The following is a 21,281-nucleotide window of genomic DNA, read 5'->3' on the forward strand; positions in this document are numbered from 1 at the left end:
AAATTACATTTTTTAAATCTATTTGGCCATAACAGCTCGTTAAAAAAGCATGAACATTTTAAATTCGAATCTTCAAAATGTGACATAAAAATACAATTCAATTTAAATAAATAAATTCAACCAATCTACAACACTTTACATTAAATAAACAGAGCTCGGTGTGACAAAATTCTGAAAAACCCTAGCTTAACTTGGGTGCCGTGGCACATCTAGAAATATCTATAATATTGTGATATTTGCAACCCGAGTAAAAAATACTTATATTATTAATATATTTATTTATCTAGGATCAGGCAGGCACAGCCACGCGCGCTGTCACAACAACGCTTCGCGCGCGCCATCTGTCGTTCTTTTTGCGCCGCACCATACGTTATCTCTGGGCCTCCAGCATTTTTTAAAATCAGCTCCACCGACCTCAGCATGTCTAGGGCAGCAACGCCAATGTTTTCTCTTCCTAGTTGAATTTCGTAATTATAAATTGCTAGATGAGAATACTGTGAGGGGCTATTTATATATTTATTTATTCATGTATTATGGTCAAATCTTAGAGGCACTTTGGTTACACTGACGTGACAGCAGCGGAGAGCAGCAAATTATTTAGTAGACCTCGACGAAAAGACAACGGTCGGTGGTGCCTCGTCCACCGTTCAATAACAAGCATATATTTCAATAACAAGCATGTAAACTCTATATACTTTCAATTAAAAAATATTACTGTAGCGGCTCAATCTGTGTGTATTTGTCATTCGTCACCATCTGTCGACCAAAAAAATATTTTTAAGTAAGTGACTTTTTTGTTGCTGATTTACATTTGCTAAATCTTCAATTGCATGTTGGTATTTCGTGCACTACAAGCCTAAGCAAACGATACTGACTTCATCTGTCAGTCGGTTTATTTTATTGGCTTCAATATTATTTAATATTATTCAACGCACATTGAGCTGCTGCATAATTATTTTCTTAAAGTATTATGTAACATGAAAATGAACGGTGGACGAGGCACCACCGCCGTTGTCTATCCATCGAAATCCACCAAACGAATGTGCTGCTCTCTGCCTCTGTCACGTCAGTGCTACCAGAGTGCTGCCAAGTTTAGTGTAGTGGATTCTAAGTAGGGATTCTAAATAGGGATCTAAATATTTGGGGGGGGAGCAAGTATGTGCATTCTACCCGCCCACTTAAATTTGGACAGAAAAATGCATATCATTTAATGAAATATTTACTACGAATCTTAATGAAATCGAAAAATTAAAAAAATGACCACTAGCTGGCCAACTTTTGCTCCCCCCTAAAAATATGAAATGCAGTCCCTACATAAAGCCACGTCTCAAACGTTTCAAGTATATTAATTGTGTTATTTAAAAAGTCTTTGTCTCGCATCCATACAATAACACTGATCAGCACTGATCTAAAAATGCTTGTTCGTGAGAGCAGCTTTTAATTTTAAAAACAGACTTCTAGCAATTTCAATGCGGGTTTTAACCTTGTCATCGGGGTCCATTTCGTCGTTCATCCAACTACCCAGGTATTTGAAATGCTTCACCCTCTCAATTTAATATCCGTAAAATTTTAAGCTAAAGGACTATACAAAAACATGAAACGATGCATTAAGAGAAAAAATCATTAAATTGAACCCAGTTGACGGTTGGAGTATAAGTGGTAACTTTATCGGGTTTCTAAGAATCGTTTTGGTAAATTTGACAGAAATCCATTTGGTAGGAGTTCAGTTGAACTCTCGTTTATTCCAAGTCGGAAGCGAAGTGGTAGCTCAATCGTGCGATATGTGGTTTCGTAATGTCGTGCAAGAGATTTTTGATTGACTAGTCAACTGATCAAAAAAATACACTATACAATTAATAAAAAGTAAACATTATTTCTAAATAAATATTAGTATTAATACTCTAATATGACACACTGAGTTCCTGTATAAATCAAAAAAACTCAGAAACACGCTCATACGTTGCAAACGCCTGTTGAAATTATTTAAAATGTAGTTTTAACAGTGCTTCGAAGCACCAGTGAATGTAAGTTTATGCACCCTACGGCTTACAATAAACAAAATCAAGCAGAATTGCAGCTTGACGATCAGTCGAAATGACTTTCAGACGAGGACACTGGTCGTCCCGGCTGTTAGTCATGTTCCAAATAAATCAGAACAATGGCTTTAACGAGAGCAGTCTGATTACTGAAGAAGTATCTGCAAAGATAACTATCTTCATATTTCATACAGGGCTTTCTAATCGGACATTGCTTTTAAAAATAGTGTTTTATATAATTTATTTAATTTAATAATACTGTGGTATATGTATGTATGTAGTTAACATGTATATTTTTCTCTATATATGTATATATTAGAAATTATTATTATGTACAATATGCATTGGTGTAAAATAACTGGAATATGGTAGATTTATATATACCATATTTTCAAATGATTCAAACTTGTAAATTTACATTTTTTACTTGCAAGTGTAGTGGAACTATAATATGAATATAACAACTTTACTTTTAATTTAAAATATTAAAAAATAAAATAAATAACAAAATTAATTTTGATATGGATGACATCTATACAAAATAATAAAACAAATTATTTCTAAGATTTCCCATATTATCTTTTTCAAGAAGAATTGCAGAATGTCGGGAGCGGTTTTAATTATATCATTATTTTTGATATTTTGAATTGTGTTAACTTCATAATTAAAGATAAAACTAAAAAAAATATTATGAACTTAAAATTAGATAGTGCAATAAAGTGTTGTTAGGTCGTTAGGTATAAAAATAATTTTAACAGGAATGAAGATAATAATTTAAGTCAAGCATCATAAATATTATAATAATTTATATCTTGAAAGACAGCGTATGATAAAAATATGCATATGAACCACATGATTTTATATGCGTCAAATTCTTATCAAAAAACGCGTATTATATGTTACATAAGAATATGGTTACGTAGTATTAAAATATAATCACCGGTTAAAAGTATATTTTTGAAAATATAATATCACCATATCAAAAATACGTCAAGTATATAAAGCGTTTAAAAAATATAATTATTTGTATTACATTTTTCATTATTTAATTTTTCTTTTCCTGAAGATAATCGTAAATTACTGAAAAATCTTTATTTCCGAGGCCCTTTGTGCACAAAGTTGAATAGACTTGTTGGGCCATCGATCCCAAGGCTATAGGTGTGTGAGATTTTGTTGCGATTGCCGAAGCCAAACCCAAGTCCTGTAAAATTAAATAAAAAATATTTAATATAACGTTATAATATTTTATATAAAATATTTAAATATTTACTTTGCAAATCAGCTGAGATGAAAATCCTCCCTTGTATTCATGGCTCGATGGAGAATTTTCTTGCAAACCAGGAACAGGGATGTTAATCTCAGATGACCAACAACGACCCGTAGAACTGTTAACAATACCTAAAAGTACTTTAGGATCAAGTCCGAGCCTGAAATTAAAATAAATTAGTAAAGCTTCCGTCGGTTTTGAAACATTCACTATTACTCATTCGGACCTGATTCCTAAATTCATGCATTCAGAAACTCCAATCATTGAAATTGCAAGTAACATATTATTGCAAATTTTTGCAACCAACCCAGCTCCGATAGGACCGCAATGAACTATTTTACCACCCATCGGTTGTAGGTACGGAATAGCTTTTTTGTAATACTCTTCTTTACCACCAACCATGAATGTAAGTGTACCATTCTTAGCTCCAACAACACCTATGAACAAAATTGATTGAATTAAGGAAATAATACGTTCAAATGTATAAACGATTAGACTCTACCTCCAGAAACCGGAGCATCAATGAACAATACTCCTTCTTTTTCAGCCTTGGCACTTATTTCCTTAGCTACACTCGGGTCAACAGTACTAGAGTCAATTAAAAATGCTCCTTTCTTGGCCTGTAAAATATTAAATTGAATAATGTATTATAAATATACATATACTATAACTTAATAAATCATCCATCTACCTTGTAAATTAAACCATTTGAGCCACAATAAACGTCTAGTACAATATCGTTATTCGGCAACATGGTTACAATACAATCTACTCCAGAAGTGGCTACATCTCCCGAAGAGTTTGCAACTTTCCCCCCTTTTCTAGATACTGCTGTTGCTGCGGAGTCGGACACATCATAAAGAGTTAAATCAAACCCCTGAAAAGTAAACGATTAGATTAAATTTTAACTCTATATCTATAGATGGAGAAAAGAGAGGAATACTTTATCCATAAGATGAGAGGCCATATGAGCACCCATATTCCCAAGTCCGATGAATCCAACATTTTTGGGAACATTTGAGCAGTGTCTAACGTTATAAATCAGCTTGGAATTTCCATGCGATAGTAATGCACGGTTTTTCAGTATATACTTGAAGCAACTTGCCATTTTTAACTATCATCAGAATAAAAATCATTTATTAGCTGTAATTTAAAAATAAATATAATTCCCAACCTACATATGTGTGTATGTTTAGTAATGATTATACTAATTAACATCTAAAGCTTATGTATAATATTTCACATTATTTTTATCAGTAAAAAAACATTTCAGCTCTTAACATGGGGGGAGGGGGGTAGTAATCGTTTTTTAATATTTCCATTTTATTAAGATTTATAGTATTTAATTTAATGACATGCATTTTTCCAGCAAAATTCAAGGGCTCCCTGATAAGAACTCACGTTAAAAGCAATAAAATCGTATAATTACAGTGGAAACGCTTGGTTATCTAGCGTTCATATTAAGACTTTATAATCGAAATCTTTTTAAAGTCAAATGAAGCATTTCTAAACCGAATTTTGACCAATAGGAGAGCGCAAAAACAATTATCACTTCTCAGAAGTCAGAAATCCGCGTCAAAAGCAATAAAATCGTGCCGTCGCCTTTGCAGTGGGGACGCTCGGTAACGAGCGTTCCCACTGCAACTGGTTCTGAGAAGTGATAATAAATTAATTTTATTGTTTACTTTAATATAACTATCCGTAAAATTATTAGTTTTTTTTATAATTTTAATATGCTGTGTGGGGAAGAGAGCAAATAGTTAAAAATTAATATTTTATCGTACATTATATTTTAATTTGTGTAAACGCTCATAGCAATTTTATGGATCAGCGATTCTACAAGTTTATATACCACTGTTTTATTATAATTAAATATAGTTTTTATTTAACTTCAGGATATTAAAAAATGTATGGTCAACTTTAACGTCGTTATTGCCATTATATTGGACGACGTGACAAACGAGTATGAGATTCCGCGTGGACTTTCTTGGAACTTGTTCAACAAATAATGATGATAATAAAATCTGTTTTATACGAATTAAACAATAAACTTAACATGTTTGTATTTTAATTAGATATTATGTGAGCACATGTCTAAATTATACATAGAAGAATGTTGTTATTGTGATCATATTAACGTTAAATTTAATTTGTATACCGTAAATTGTTTTGGTAGTACGTGCTTTTTACAACATTACATTTAGTAACATATAAATTATCATATAATAATTTAATATACCTATGGAGAGTTGCTAAAATTGCGAATCGGTTGAACGCGACCTCGCGGACAAGTCGCAAATGTGAACTGAGGTCAAACTTGTAACTCAACATTATACTATCAAAAATATTACAGTGGCCACGCGTCCTATATTTTAGAGACCTGTAATATTTTATAAAATGAAATAAATAACGAAATGTCTTGAATAGTTGTTTTTTTATTTTTAAATTCAGCGACCCTCAGTGTTGCCAGTAATCTAAAGATTAATGAAAATATTATATATGTCAGTCTTCTGGTATTTTGACTGGAATTGAGTCAAATATGTAATAATCTTTTTTTTGTATAATAGCCTGTATATATGAATTAAAAGTAAACAAACTCTCAGAAGAACCAATAAAATTTATTTTTTAGTTATTCGTGAAATGTTGCGAACGTTTATAATAAAATGGACCATTTCTCGTTTTATTTATTATGTTTTAAGACGCGAAGTGGTGCAAGCGTGATGACGTTCAATTGATTATAATTTTACTAATAATAAAAATAGCCATGAATAAACTGTAAATTTTTGCTTTTAATTTGAATTAATATATTATACCTACCATCCTAATTAGACTCAGAAGTTAACTAATCTAGACTTGAAAGCAAAAAAAAATTACCATTCCAAAGCAGGCGGTTTATGCCCGGTTATTTCCGTTTAAAACGCCCCACTTATACACTCGATTGGATTATCAAAGATATAGTCTAAAACATAATTGAATTTTCTGGCCAAATTCAAGAGAGGAAAATTTCCCCTTCCTTCTTCCCCTCCCCCCCCCCCCCCCAATAAAGTCTCTGTATGAGAATGAGTTTACCGAAGTCGTCAAGTGATTGGTGATGTAATCAAATGTTACATGTTTTACATTGATTCTTCGGAGAAGCCTGGATGAATGGGAGATAAGGCAAGTTGTTAGCCAATCGCGTTCGTGTTTAGCTTTCGTGATAATTTATTTTAATTAATGGCCTTCAAAAATCTGCATAACTATTGTAGAATTTTGTGTATTCTGTCCATTTCTAGTGCTTTTTAAGCAAACGTTTTGCATAAATATATAATGCCATTATTGAAGGCCTTACAACTGTGTGGTAACGGGATGGAAAATAAATATTATTATTTTTAATAGTAAAGATTTATATTAACATTGAGATGTTTCAATCCAAACAGTTATATGAAGTAAATAAGTTTTTTTAATAACAACATTCCTTATCCTTGATTTAAATGTTAAAATTACATCTACTATTTGGTTAAAGCTTATTTTATTTTATTTTGATTTTTTTTTATTAAATCTTTCGTTGTTACCTGACAAAATGTTTTACAACGGGGTTTTAACAATAGCGGATTTTTTTATAAATAAAAATTCGATTGCCGCTGCCGGAGCTCGTGCCCGCAACCTCATAGTTACTAGTCTGAGACGTTACGGACTACGCTATTCCATTCTTATTCATGATATTCACGGACGAAAACGCAAAAAAAGAATAGTTAAAAACGTATTTCAAAAACACTGTAGTACAAACATGTAAAAGATATATTTGCTTAATTTGTTTATTTTTAATATGAAATTACGATAGTCATTATGTAACAGGTTAAAAGGCAAAAATTAAAACTAATTATAATATATATTTAATTTAATTTACGTGGTATAAACCTCAATTGGCCGCGGGTTTAAACGGAGTTTGGCTATAATGCTGGGCCATATAAATTATTAATTGTAAAAACAAGTTAATATAAGTATTATAAAATAATTATGTTTTAATCTCAAGTTAAAATTATTAATGCAAAAATGTATTTCATAAACTATTTATTTTGCAATTGTTTAGATATTTACAAAATATTATTACAATAAATATTGTTTTTAGCAATTTATAACGTTAAATATACATACATAAGTACATTACCTATCGTATAACCCTTAAACGCTTACGCATTTGAGAAGATAAAAATAGCCAGACTATTTTATACTATGTATCTACGCAAGCATAATGTTACACAAACAGTGAGATTTATTAAATATTTTTTTAAATTATATCAAGTTTTATTAATTATGTTAAAAACCCAAATTCTTAAATTGAAGTATTTATTTTGTATACATTTCTTTATAAATTATAAAAAAGTTTTTTTTTTAATAATATTGTTAGTAAAAAACTTATTATTTTTTTCCTTTTATGTTTAATTTTAACAGTTAATTGTGGCGTAAACATACAAACATGCAATATGCTTAAAGATGCTGCATTAGATACAATAATAGTCGTTGATAATGACACATTTAAAAAGAGTATATTTGTGAAATTACATAGTCAACAAATGCGATAATTAAAATATTAAGTTATTACACGTCGCCAAGTGTCGCGCGTCTGTGTCAACAATCGCTCAAGATATACCTGGCCGTAATCGCGGCGATTATGGCCATAAACAAATCAGAAAAATGTTTACTCGTGCGCGGCCGCCATTTTCAAACGATCTTCTGACGTGTAACGAATATTATTTGGATAATATAAAATAAAATATTTTACATTGCTTTTAATTTTATCATGAAAGACCTACATATGATATAATGTTTCTTACTTATTCGTCATGTTTCAATCCTGGAAATAAAAGTTATATAAATTATAATAACTGTTCTAAAACGAGTTGAAATACGCTCAATAATTTTACTCAAGTAACAGTACAAAGGTGTTTGTTCATTATCACATTTGTAATATCTCAGTTCAGCGTTCAGATCAGCGCTTCTCAACTTTAATTATATATTAAGTATATTACTGTATCTTACACTAAAACTGTTTAATTTGGGCGCCGGCGCTATACGAGTTCTTAAGTAAAATAAATCTGTATTTTTTTATTGTTTTGCAATTAAATAAGTATAGCAATTACTATTTCTTAAATTCTCGTTAAATTAAATGTATTTTTTTTTGAGAAGTGAAAAATGTAGGGAAATTATGAACACTATTTTGTTAAAAAATGCCTTTCATGCTAAAATATTTTTAATTAAAATAAGAAGCATAAAACTTTGCTTTAAATGAGTTTAAAAGATACACTAACCATTTATGAAAAATACTAATAAAATTGAACTTATGCTTCTTATTATTATTAAAATTGAGAATGAACTAATGAAACTGAAATTTGCGTATATTCTACATATAAATCGAGTTATATATTGTACAGTGTAATGAGTAATTATATTATATTTGAGTTATGTTTAAACACGTATATGTAAAAACCCGCATTGTATTGAGAAATTTGATATGGAATCAGTTCATATAATTTTTTTAATAATTTTATAATATCTAGTATTTTAATATAAGTTTGAATAGTATTATGATAAAAAAACGACTCTAAAATAAATAAATGCATTGCGGTTACACTCTTAATTAAATCGATTATCTCAAAATATGCGAAGACTCCAAGGTAAGAATATGTTAACTGACGTAAACGTAGTTTACCACGTATTATTAGAATTTATACATTTGATCTATTTTTTTGATTTTTTTTGTTTCTATTTAAAAAAATTCTTTTCATTTGTAGATTAAGTTTAAACAATCCATTAAATTTTAAAGATCGTATTTCATTAATGTTTTTTATTAAGGGCACATATGACCTCAAATATGATTAAAATATGTATTATATATAAAGTGTACTCTATATTAATGAAGGTGCTTTTTGTCTTATTCTCGACATCTGGCCAATGCGACAATTTGGGAAGGAAACAGACTATGTTGTTGTATGCTACATTTCTTATAAGAATGCACTTTTGCTTCAAATAATATATAGTATGATTTTAACAATATTCTTTAATTATCAATATTAAAAATCTACTATGAAGTTTTTCAAAATTAGTATACTAACTTTGAAAAACTTCATAACACACTTTTTTATAAAAAGGTGTGTTATATTTTGTCGCCTTATTTTGAATGACTTACAGTTTTAAAAAATGAATAACCAGTGTAACTCCATTCCAAGCAAGCATATGTTATTACCAGTGTAATTAGCTGTTTATCTATTACAGTATTTTTTTCTTGGTAAAGCGTTTTTTTGGTTAAATATCGGTTTTATGGTCGCGATTGCAGCAAGCAAAATATTTTTGTTTTGTATCTTAATTGCAATTGGTTTAAGACCGTAACTAGCTATGGCGACTGTGTCATCAGTATTATTTTAAATAGATAAATCTCATTAGTATATATAATGAAGAAGAATGGCCCGGGCTAACTACCCTGCGGGACTCCAACTGAAATTTTACGCGGTACCGAAAGTTCATTATTAAGCGAAACAACATAGCTTCGACCTTTCAATTATGAGCATAATATCTGTATAATATATTCAGGGGCTTAGATGCTTAGATAAATTATATTATTGCTTTTACTATGTCTAGCGGTAATATTTCTGTACTTTTTTCATGTTGATATTAGCGGAAATGTATTTTTTATAGTCTGTAAATTGTTCTTTTATATTTTTTTTCATATATTTTAAAAAACGAAGATAATAGACTAATAGATTTTTTAATTATATAAATATTGTCTGTTTTCCAGATAGTGGGGAAATACAATAAATAAATTAGACAAGTAGTGAAACCCATTAATAGGGAGGTATTTTATCAAAATGATACCTATTTTTTTCTTTAATTATTTAGCATATAGGGCGTCAAAAAACACTGGCTAGCATCTCACACTTTTCTAAATTGGTTTTGGATATATTATCTCCGCCTAATGTAATTTCAAAAACTATAGTTAGTTTTAGAACTTTCATTAGGTCAAGTTAGATTTTTTTTGAACCATTTTTAACGATTAAAAGTTGTCAGTCGGATATATTTTTTTAATTTTACGTGACTTTTTAAATTCGATTTTAATTGCGGTCGCTTATTTTTTGCCATAGCAAACCAAAAATACTTCGTTGCGAAGCTTGTTTTACGATTATTTAACGCAACACAAACGATCGATTTATATGCATAATGATCGGATATAAATGAAGCCTTAAAGCATTTTGCAAAACCGAATTTACAGCAAAATAAAATATGGACTCTTCTCGAGAGTAATTGTCAAGAAAGTCACAAAATGTTTGTCTGTTCCATGCATTGGTCAATTGAAAATGCCAAATTCTCTTTCACGACAACTGCACATCGCACGATTGCCCCTTTAGAAGTCTTTAACGACCATGCTGCTGCTGAAAGTGTATTTTGGTTGCCGAAAGTGCTGAAAATGCTCATGAATTACATTGTCGTTCAAAAGAATTGGATTTTTTAATTGACCAACAATTTTTTATACGTGTATATTAATACAAAACACAGAAAAACTGTCGCAAACTGTGTGCTCTGGTTTCTAGTCGAGTTTGTTTGAATGGCACAGGTGTTGTTCGCTCTTGGAAGTACAGGTATACAATATAGCGATAAGGCACCACGATGTGTGAGTGTGACATCACAAGCCCGAGTCTATAAAGCATCCAGTCGGTGGCCGAGCATGTCATTTCTGTCGTGGCACCCAACAATTGACAGTGTCGTTCGTCACCTTAGAAAACCCCGAGGAAATCACCAAGCCGCTAAAGAGAAAAGTTACAAGAAACTGTATTTTTAGTAACCATTTTTCGTATCAAACCATTCCAGCGCAGGTAAGTCTTATCTAATCTACATACATTAATACTCATGTAACGATAATGTTTGACCATATCGATTATTTAACTTTTTCGGAATACTAGTTCAATAAATATTTTGTCGCCTAGCGCATCAGATTTTTCAGCCTTCGTTTTCATTAGTCGCGTCACTCTTTTTCTAATGGTTTTTTCGCAACGGATACGTTGAAATTTTTCGCAACGCGTCGTGCTAATTGGACAGAGAGACGTCTCATGAATCAAGAACTTGAACAAGAAAAATCGTGAACAAACAAGAAATCGTGTTTTGGTAGTTAGAGTTACACATTTAATTTGTCGGCGCTGCGCCTTTCAATTTGTGTTCAGTTGAAAATGACTCCATCGAATCAAAACTGCGCTATAACAATAAGCAATAATTTGATCAAGATAAAGCGTTACACAGATTTTTCATATCGAGTATTCAGTATTAAGTGGGAAAGCTATTTATCGATAATTTTAAAATAAATCTGTTTTGTATTCGTACATATATGAATATATTGCATAGAATTGAATCTTTTTAGGCTTAAATTGTTGTGTGTTTTCTGTGCTTTGAACTTCAATAACGCTTTCTTTTTTCGATTTGTTTAAATGTCTGATTAGCGCACAGTTCCTCAGCTTCGGAAACCTAAGTGAGTTATCACGACATGTCAACTAAAAATGTGTGTGTCAATTTAAAAACGTGCACACACAATGAATAATACGTGCACTACATGTACAGTTATATTTGGGCCTTTTGCCCTCATAATTAAGAAATCTAACAAAAAGATGACAAGCCAGGCTAAAATCTAACAATCATGACACGACTATCTACTATATATCTATAATTTTAAAGAGCCGCGTTCGGCTCACGAGCCGCAAGTTTCAATTTAAACTAATGAATTCAGTTCGAAAATGTAACTCTAACAAAATTAACTTATTACTAATTAATTTACAAATTTATTGGAATATTTTATTACACCTACGCAACATAAATATTTTAATAAAATTTTCAGTGATTGCTCGTGCTGACATACTGGATTGTAGTATTTAAACTTCAGCTCCATCGCTCGTTGAAAAATATTTTTAATAATATTTTATATAAAATAAAATAAAGTATACATTCAATAAATTAAAATCTAGATTATAATTATAAAGCTCAACTATACACTGTATCATAGTCATAAAAATGTAATTAAAAATATTTTTTCTATAAATAAAAAAAAAATATTTTTAATTTTTATTTTATCTTAATTCTTTATTTTCTAACAAAGATACGATTTTACTACCCGTAATTTAAAAACGGGCTGGTGAATAAAATTGCCTAATAAATTTCACCAAGGTATTCCAAATGGAAATTTATTTAAAGAGTTTTATAAAAGTCAAATATATAATATATGAAAAATAAATTTTAATTTAATTTATATTATTTAGAATCGACGAATTAAATTTTTTTTATAAACTTTCTTTGCGATTTGATTAAAACCAAAATTACAAAAACTACTATCAAAAATTAATATTAAAAAAATTGTGGCGATTTCAATATAATCATATATAATATTCGTCAAAGTTTGTGATAAGGCGTCGAAGATGTTCGGCTTCGTTAAGCGAAGCGCGTATCACTTCAATAATTTATTGCTGATTATCGTTCTGTACGATACGCTAGTTCGTAGCGTCCTCAAATTTGACTTCATTATCTGAAATCAAACAGAAGCGAAGTACTCCCTGTTATTGAAGAGAAATCAAAGAAATGATTTATTAGCGATTCTATTTCTGTACGATACACTAGTTCGTAGCACCCTCGAATATGGCACCATGGTCTGGAATCCAACAGAAGAGACGTAATACTCCTTGTTGTTGGAGAGAGGTTAAAGAAAATCTTAAATAACTCTCTACGGGTCGTATCCGTATTTTTATTCTAGTAACATTTTACTAGGAGCTTTGGATCCGTCAATCCTCGATGACTTTTGGCTGCAAGCTTTATAGTGCTTTAGAGTAGCGATCGCGTCCCTTATTCTTACCGTTGCGGCAAGAACGTCAGTGCTTGAGAACACTCTTTTTACACAAGCCGTCCGACTTTTAAATGAGCTTTCCAAACACAAAAATGTTTTCGGCGATAGCTATGAGGAGCTGAGAAATTTTACGAGGAATGGTGCTTATCTATTTTAGGTGTGTGTCATAACTTTTTTTTTAAATAATTTGTCATAATAATCAGATTTGTAAAAAAAATGTAAAATAACCAGCAGAATAGACGAGTGGTATAAGTCGGTGACGGTTACCTGAAAGACTTGGGTTCGAATTCCTTATGGATTAGTGTTTTTTTTTAAATTTCTATTGTGTCTAAGAAATCAGAATTAGTAATTATTATATAACTAAAATTTCAAAGGATCATCACAAATTAGATTTGTCTAATCTCATGAATGAATATTGTAATGATTAATTTAATCTCCAAGCCATTAAAAAATATAATAATGAGCTAATATAGAAAGTATAAAAAATATTTAAATTAAGCATATGTATATTCTACTTAAAAATTAAAAAAGCATAATTTTACGCATATACACAAAACTCTACTTTAAATTTGTGTTTGTATCACAAGATATTGTAATCAAAAATTATTTTTGCTGAATTTTTGTTAGAAAAAAAGGTTAAAATTTGTGATATTTATGGAGTTGATTTTAAATAAATTTTCCGGATAAATTCTTAAAGATTTTTTAACATCATCGTTCATCAATTAACTTTGATTTTTTAATGCCATAATTTCGAAACAAGAAATCATGTTGGCTTATAAACTTAGACAACATATTCATAATAGCAATATTTCTGAAAAAGTTTTAGGGTAATCCGATTAAAACTACGGCAATACTATTGTGAATTTAAAATTTAATACTAGTATGTTCTATATACATACATGTCAACGTATATTATTTAAAATTGTGTTTTCATTGCATTATATTGATAAATTACATTTTTTTTTTAATTATATAAAATTTAATTATTTTTTTATATATGTTTAGCTCTTATAAAATTATTTTTTCAAAAATGTATTTCTTACTGATTTTGTTTTTTTTTATTTTAGTATAATTTAATTCATTATACGTGTCGTTTCCCTTCCTTAATTTTGTACAATCATCACAAAATGGCCGCTTCATTGAGGACAGTAAGCAAAATAGTTTAAACTAAAACGACGCTGTTTTCTTAGGATTCAAATTCAAATCGTCCCCTCGTATCTGGAACGCGGAGTTTCTACATTTCAATTATGATTTTGCGAATACATTAGCGAGTGGCCAGAGCGCGGTGTTGCCAGAGTTCGATTTGTCACCCATTGTTGGCCGCACAATAGCCTTTGTCCGACCATGGCGCGAAACTAAACGGACGAACACGTGACTAGAAAGCATTTTCAGGTTGACGTGAATAAGATGTGATATATTAGAAAATTTGGCGAAGATTCGATTTTCGAACGTGAAAATGAAGCAATCGAATTTGAGCGTTGAAGTACATTGGGTGTTAATTTATCAAGTCGTATAACAATTAGCAGTACTAGTTGTTTTAAAAAATGATGTTATAAGTAAATAATATAATTACTAAATCTACGGAGAAAAAATAATAAAAAGTTTAAAAAATAATATATTGCTGCTAAATTAGAAAAAGTATATAATTAAAAGATAATATTGAATTTTTCAGTCTCATTAACTATATATGATTAATATCTACTAAAAAAGCGTTTGCATTTTAATTATTGTTTATAATAGTTTATAAAATTTACATTTTGGTTTTAGCTGTAAAATTTCTTGTTTTTCGGTAAAATTCTTGGGAAATTCAAACGGAAATTACATATAAATTTTCATTACAGTACTTCTAAAAATAATTAAAAAAAACTATAGTCTCTTGTAACGTGAAATTTCAAAAATGTACTACACATTAAAATAATAGCTGTAAAACAAAATATTTGTGCAAAAGTCTCTTTGATGGAACACTGAAGTGTGGACCTCTAAGACCTCAAGCGGCCAAGGGTGGAGCCCCGAAGGCGAGCACGACACTAAATATATTAGTCATTGTTAGCACATTGACAAAACTCACAATTTTTCTTCATATATTAAACTTTTTGAAATGATTTATATTTTTCTCATAAATTCTAAAAATTCCCACGAAGCTTTGAAGTACGCTATAAAATTGACTAAAGTACTTTAATAATAAAATGAAATTACAGTTTATATATTTAACTAATAAATAACTATATGAGTAAATACTTATGCAAGCAATTTTTAAGGGAAAATTATAATAATTATAAGCAGTAAAAAAAAACACTAAATTTTTAGTGAATTTCATATAGTTTCTAAAGTGAATTTTTCACTTATCTGCAAATATTGAAAATTGTTGCAATTATTTATTTGAGTCATACTTGAAGTAAAATTATGACTAATTATTTTTTATCTAATTGCTATTTTTCATTTATGCCATTTTAATGAATATGTATTAATAAGTATTACTTTTAACCTTGTTAACCATCAGATTCACTACTACTAATTTCACTCGAATTTTAATTACTGACTAATTTTCACATAGGCCACTTTGCGCTGGGTTGCTTAATTTCCATCTTACTAACACTGTCATTTTCACACAAACACTCACAATTTTTGGACATTTAAACATTTCGTAATTTTGTCCGTCGTCGTCGTACAAACACACAATTAGTCTTGCTCTCGGATTCTGCATTTTACTGTAATTATGTAAATTGTGACCGTCTTGAGAAATGACCACTAGTATGTGATTTGTTTCTATAATTCAATAGTTTCAGACGTGTTTGCTTAATATGCAACACATTTTCAAAAGAACACACACAGACACATACTGACTTATTTACGTTGCTTGTCATCTTTTTTAATAATAAATTATTTCTTATCTTTCTAGCTCGTACATACATCGTGCATATAACGGAGGAGATATGGCGCACTGTAAAGTTTCCACTGGAAAACACAGGTATGTACAGATAATATAATGAAAAATCGGCGTCGAGAAAAAGTGAAGAAAATGGAAAATTCGTTAATGAAGAGAGCTATCCGTCGACAGTATAGTATTCCAAGCACTGTCATGGAGTTGCTCTCTTTATGGACGAATCTACTTTCAACGAGGGACAACTTCTAATGATATATTATACATACAAATGTGTTCTTAAAAATGTTTCAAAGTGGATTGCTAATTCTTCCTGTATGGACATACAATATGGAAATTAGAGATAGAAGGACTTCTATCTCTAATTTATCTTAGAATTTGAGTATTAATCGGTCATGTAATAAATAATGTTAATACTTTATAATAAAATTACTTATGTATATAAGGTAGTTACAAATTGTGTCTATTATAAAATGAAAATGCTAATTAAAATATTCTAAATTAGTGAATCGATATCAAAGCTTGCCAAAAAATATAATCTGATTCTCAAATTGTTCAAGAATTATAGAACAATTAGAAATAATTTTAAACTTGGTGTTACGCACAGACAGAACAGGCGCCCGCTTGTGGCAACCAAAATAAGAGGCTGCCAAAGGACACCCTCACATTCCTATCATTTTTTGGTGAAGTTTCGGAAGGAAGTTCCAAAATAAATTGATTCAGTACCGCTGTGTTCTGGAGTAAATATCCTTCAGAATTTGTGTGTCCAACGTCCTTTCTAGCTCTCGATCGCTTGACTAATTTTTATGCTGTGGTAACACTATTAGCGTCCAATAAATATCTTGTTAAACTATATAAATGCGTAACGGTGATACGCAATCGATAAAAATGCCGACGTTGTTATTTTATGCAATCCTTCGAGATTCGGTACCTGTTCGCAGATAAATGAACCGCACTCCTTATCATTTGCCACCAATCCTTGCCTTTGTTTAAGTAGTGCTTAGTAACTGTTAAGAGATGCCTTTTATTGAATGTTCAGAAACAAATAAATCAATTAATTTTACAAGACCCTTTTATTAACTGTTTCGCGACTAATTTCGTAGCAACGATTAAGGGTGGTCCTGACACTTATTAACAATAAAATATTGTTCATTTTACTACCAAGCAACTGCATAGAGTGTAAGTTTGGGATGAAATTCCTGAATGAAGTGTCTGAAGGAAGTGATTCATACGGCTTACATGCCCTTTAGAATTTCTGTATCCATCATCCTCTCCAGTTCTCGATCGTGTGGCAATCCTAAATATTCCTAAATATTAAATATAAAAATTGGAAAAACGGAACAGATTCGTTGCTTCTGATCTCGACACAGAAAAATAAAAATCGATACCACCCTATAATTATTTTTATGAATGAGTCACAAATCGATATATATTTTTTAGAATTTTTTAAAGCATGACATACTTTATCAAACGCCTTTTCAAAGTTAGTGCAGATGACAACTACTTTATTATCTAAAGCAACTTATTAAATAATAATAAAAAATAGTCCTGCATGAATGTGCGTATGATGGCCGACGGATGGTGACGGTTTGTAAACAATAAAAAAGACTCGAAATGTGATTAATACTTATAGATTTTTTTTTAATATTTTAGATTATATGACATTTTTAACATATTTAGCTATAACGTGTTTTTTGTATTCAATGTGTTATAATAAAATAAAAATGTCATAAAAATAGGAATACAATAAAAATAATTTACATATATACAATAGGATATAACTATTTTTATGATCACAATAACCTCTTTAATTTTAATCTAATATTCATAAAAACTATGTGAAATATTAACTATAAATATCACAAATTTCACCCTTTTTTTTAATAAAAAATAATTTTTAATTGCATTTTACTTTTGATTACAATATCCTGTGATACAAATACCTATTAAAGTAAAGTTTTGGGTAAATGATGAAAATTATGATTTTTTTTGTGTTGAAAGTATGTTTAATTTTATTATTTTTTATACGTATATGATCAGGGCCGGCCCGAGGGGCAGGCAGTACAGGCGATCGCCTGGGGCGCTAGATCTTGTGGGGCGCCGTGATACCAAATAAAGGCGCAATATTCACTTAAAATTATCATACAATATTGTTAAAGAATATAATCTGATATTATTTTTTTGTATACACTACTGTGCACTCTTTAGATTATTTCACGAGTAAAAAATCGCGACAAAAATAAAACAACAAATTCTTAAATACCCACAATCTCAAAAAAGAGTATGGTGTCAAATATAATATTAAATTACTTTAATTTGAATTATATTTTTGCGCTCATGTAATGAGTTATTAATGTATTAATAGGGGGGGGGGCGCGCAAATTTAGTTTTTGCCTGGGGCGCCAAATAACCTAGGGCCGGACCTGTATATGATGTTTTATATTAGCTCAATATTACAGAATTTTTATTAGCTTGCTTAATTTAAATTAATCATCATAACCTTTATCCATGAAATTAGAAAAATCTAAGAAAACCTAATCTATGATGATCCTTCGGAATTTTAATAATATAATAATCACTAATTCTGAATTCCCATACACGATAGATTAAAAAAACACTAGGGTCCATATGGGATTCGAACCCAAGTCCTTCAGGTAACAGTCACCGACTTACACCAATCGTCTATTGTGCTTGTTATTTTTATTTTTTTGGCCTTAACAGTTTATGTGTCGCCCTACAACTATTTTTTAAAACAAAATTCGTTAGGATTTAACAATATCTAATCAATGGATACTGATCATTTAGTTGTAGTTACAGACCACTTATTTAATTTTACTGATCAAAAATGTATTATTTATCGATCATTTATTTTATTCTTCTGGTCGTTTATTTTATTTTACTAATCACTTTTATTATTTAATACTGATCACTTTTTTATTTTTTAACTAATCATTTATGGAATTATTTACTTCGCCAATATAAAATAATTATAAATCTATTTTTAACTTTTTCTGTTATAAAATGTTATATTTTTTCATATTCTGTTTCGTCCAGTTACCATTATTTTAGTACATACATAAGGTCATCGCACAATAAACATAATACTTTATCATCTAATTCGATAATAAATTAATTCACACTTCCCTCAGCTTTAAAATCACGACATTCGAATTCCATTATTTTCTGGCTTTGACAGTGGCATAATAAATATTCACTGGTAATAAAATAATTTCGAAATATCGCATAAAATGTCAAATTACAACTGCGTACCGTCACAGTTGTATGCGAAGCAATAGGAGCACCACACACGGTCATATCATGCAATTCCTTAACTTGACGTTGTATTATAGCGTTTACTTTGCTTTTTTTATAGCGCATTAAATTGAGTTTGAAGATGTAAAATCTAATCATGGCTCGTAGGCCAGATTAAAATAAGCAACAAGTTAGATTTAGACTATAGATCTCAATCTTAGCAATAAAATAGTATGTTATATTAAATTATAGAAATAAAAGTAGAAAAATATTTGCTTATTTATGTAAAGCAACTGTTGTAACATTTTGATTTTTGAAGAAAAATAAAATAAAATCGACCGTATCTAAAGAACGAGACGTCGTTCAAAACAATACTAATGGTAATGATACAGCTGAAATCAGCATAAAACTATGCTTATAAACGAGGTTATCTTATCTTTATTGACAAAAATCTTGTACATTTTGTATGTAATTATTACATTCGTTGCTCGTTAATTTTAAATGAAAAACATAAAGTGACTTATGTGATATCTGTATATCATTATCAGTTGTTCTTTAAGTATCCTAGTGCCGGAGAAAATAATTAAACTTAAATCATGTTTCACTCTGGACTGCAGTATGTCGTAATATGATCGTCTTATGACGATATTTTATTGTTTTCTGAGGTCGAACGCTCGTAAAACGTTTTACATACATACAAACACAAGAGTCTGGATACCTGTGTTATATTGAAACGTATAGAATACAGTAGTCATCCGTTCAAGTGCGCCAAGAATCATTTGAACAAACAGACGAACGCACAATACAACCTTACACAACACCTGTGGAAATAGAGCTCAGACAAAATGGCCTATGTTCTTAAAATATTAATAAGCACGATTCGTTACATTTCATTTATATGCAATAAATACTTACATACAACATGCAAGGAATGTATGACTAAAGCATTTCTTTAGAAACGAATAGAACGGTGGACATCATTTTTATAACCAGGCAAACATTTTTTTGAGAATGAGTGAATTGTTTTATTGTTATAAATAGCTTAAATTTTACTAATACATATTGTCGCCACAGGCGGGTGCCTGCTCTGCCTGTGCGTAAAGTTGATAAATATGCTACAAACGTTTCACTAGGATTTTTTTAATTGTGTTCTGAAATAATATTTTATCGAAAAACACATATATTCAGATGTATGTGCATAATATATTTTTTGTGCTACTTTTAATTCACTTTATCGCAAAAACATCAGCTCAAATATAAATAAATTTAACCTGTCATGACCCATGGAAAAATCACTCAATAGATAAACGTATCTCAAGTAGATATTATAGATTGCTTTTTAACGCAGCAAATAACTTGTTAGACTTTATCGTCGTCGTGATATATTTCATTTTGTTGCGCAAATTGTGTTCAGCTGAATAATAAACTTCTCGTTCTGCCTTCGGAGTTGATTTACAATCGATTGTTTCTTCGCTGCCACTAACCAGACTCTTAAAGCCATCAACGGCAGAAAACGCCCCCTATTGTTTGTTTTATTACCTATATAAAAAAAATTATAGCAAAAGGTCTAACCGATTATAAGGAAGACAAAAAATTAATAATTGTTATTTTCAAATTTTGAGTTTTCGTCTCTTTAACAAAGCGACATTGTAATTTCCACGTTATAAAAAATCTAAGAACAAACAATCTTATCAGCACTACGGGGATACAGCTTTAAATAATATAATACAGTTCCTTATCACATAGCAAACAAAGCAAACTGCTACAGCTACGTGTTATCAAGTATTTATTGTCACAACTAGATTATTCAACTGATATTAATTTAACTTTATACGTATGCGAATGTACACAATATAATGTGGAGAAAATATTTATACAGAACGTGTATACATCTATGGTAGGACACTGATTTAAGTGGCTAGGGTTGAGAAACTATTATATTTCTTAGTATCTACCGCAGTGAAAATTAATTACGATAAAATTCGTCATTTTTTA

The 21,281-nt window shown here is 30.0% G+C and overlaps 1 protein-coding gene and 1 long non-coding RNA gene across 2 annotated transcripts; one reads left to right on the forward strand and one right to left on the reverse strand.

The window, feature by feature from the left end:
• Positions 1-2,974: 2,974 nt before the first annotated feature.
• LOC148228968 (3-hydroxyisobutyrate dehydrogenase, mitochondrial) lies at positions 2,975-5,610 on the reverse strand. Its single transcript, XM_088200675.1, has 7 exons — positions 5,543-5,610; positions 4,247-4,417; positions 3,995-4,180; positions 3,806-3,923; positions 3,530-3,740; positions 3,307-3,463; positions 2,975-3,237 (listed from the first exon to the last, which is right to left on the reverse strand). Exons 2-7 carry the CDS (start codon positions 4,409-4,411, stop codon positions 3,082-3,084), a joined length of 993 nt encoding a protein of 330 aa, XP_088056801.1. The 5' UTR covers positions 4,412-4,417; positions 5,543-5,610; the 3' UTR covers positions 2,975-3,081.
• A 5,395-nt stretch (positions 5,611-11,005) lies between these two features.
• On the forward strand, positions 11,006-12,378 carry LOC148228969 (uncharacterized). Its single transcript, XR_015811729.1, has 2 exons — positions 11,006-11,147; positions 12,158-12,378. It is a non-coding gene; the product is annotated as an uncharacterized LOC148228969 (long non-coding RNA).
• The last annotated feature ends 8,903 nt before the right edge of the window (positions 12,379-21,281 follow it).

The sequence above is a fragment of the Plectrocnemia conspersa genome, unplaced genomic scaffold (assembly GCF_051122295.1).
Source record: "Plectrocnemia conspersa isolate PC_06_02 unplaced genomic scaffold, ASM5112229v1 ptg000012l, whole genome shotgun sequence".
In the NCBI taxonomy this organism is placed as follows: Eukaryota; Metazoa; Arthropoda; class Insecta; order Trichoptera; family Polycentropodidae; genus Plectrocnemia; species Plectrocnemia conspersa.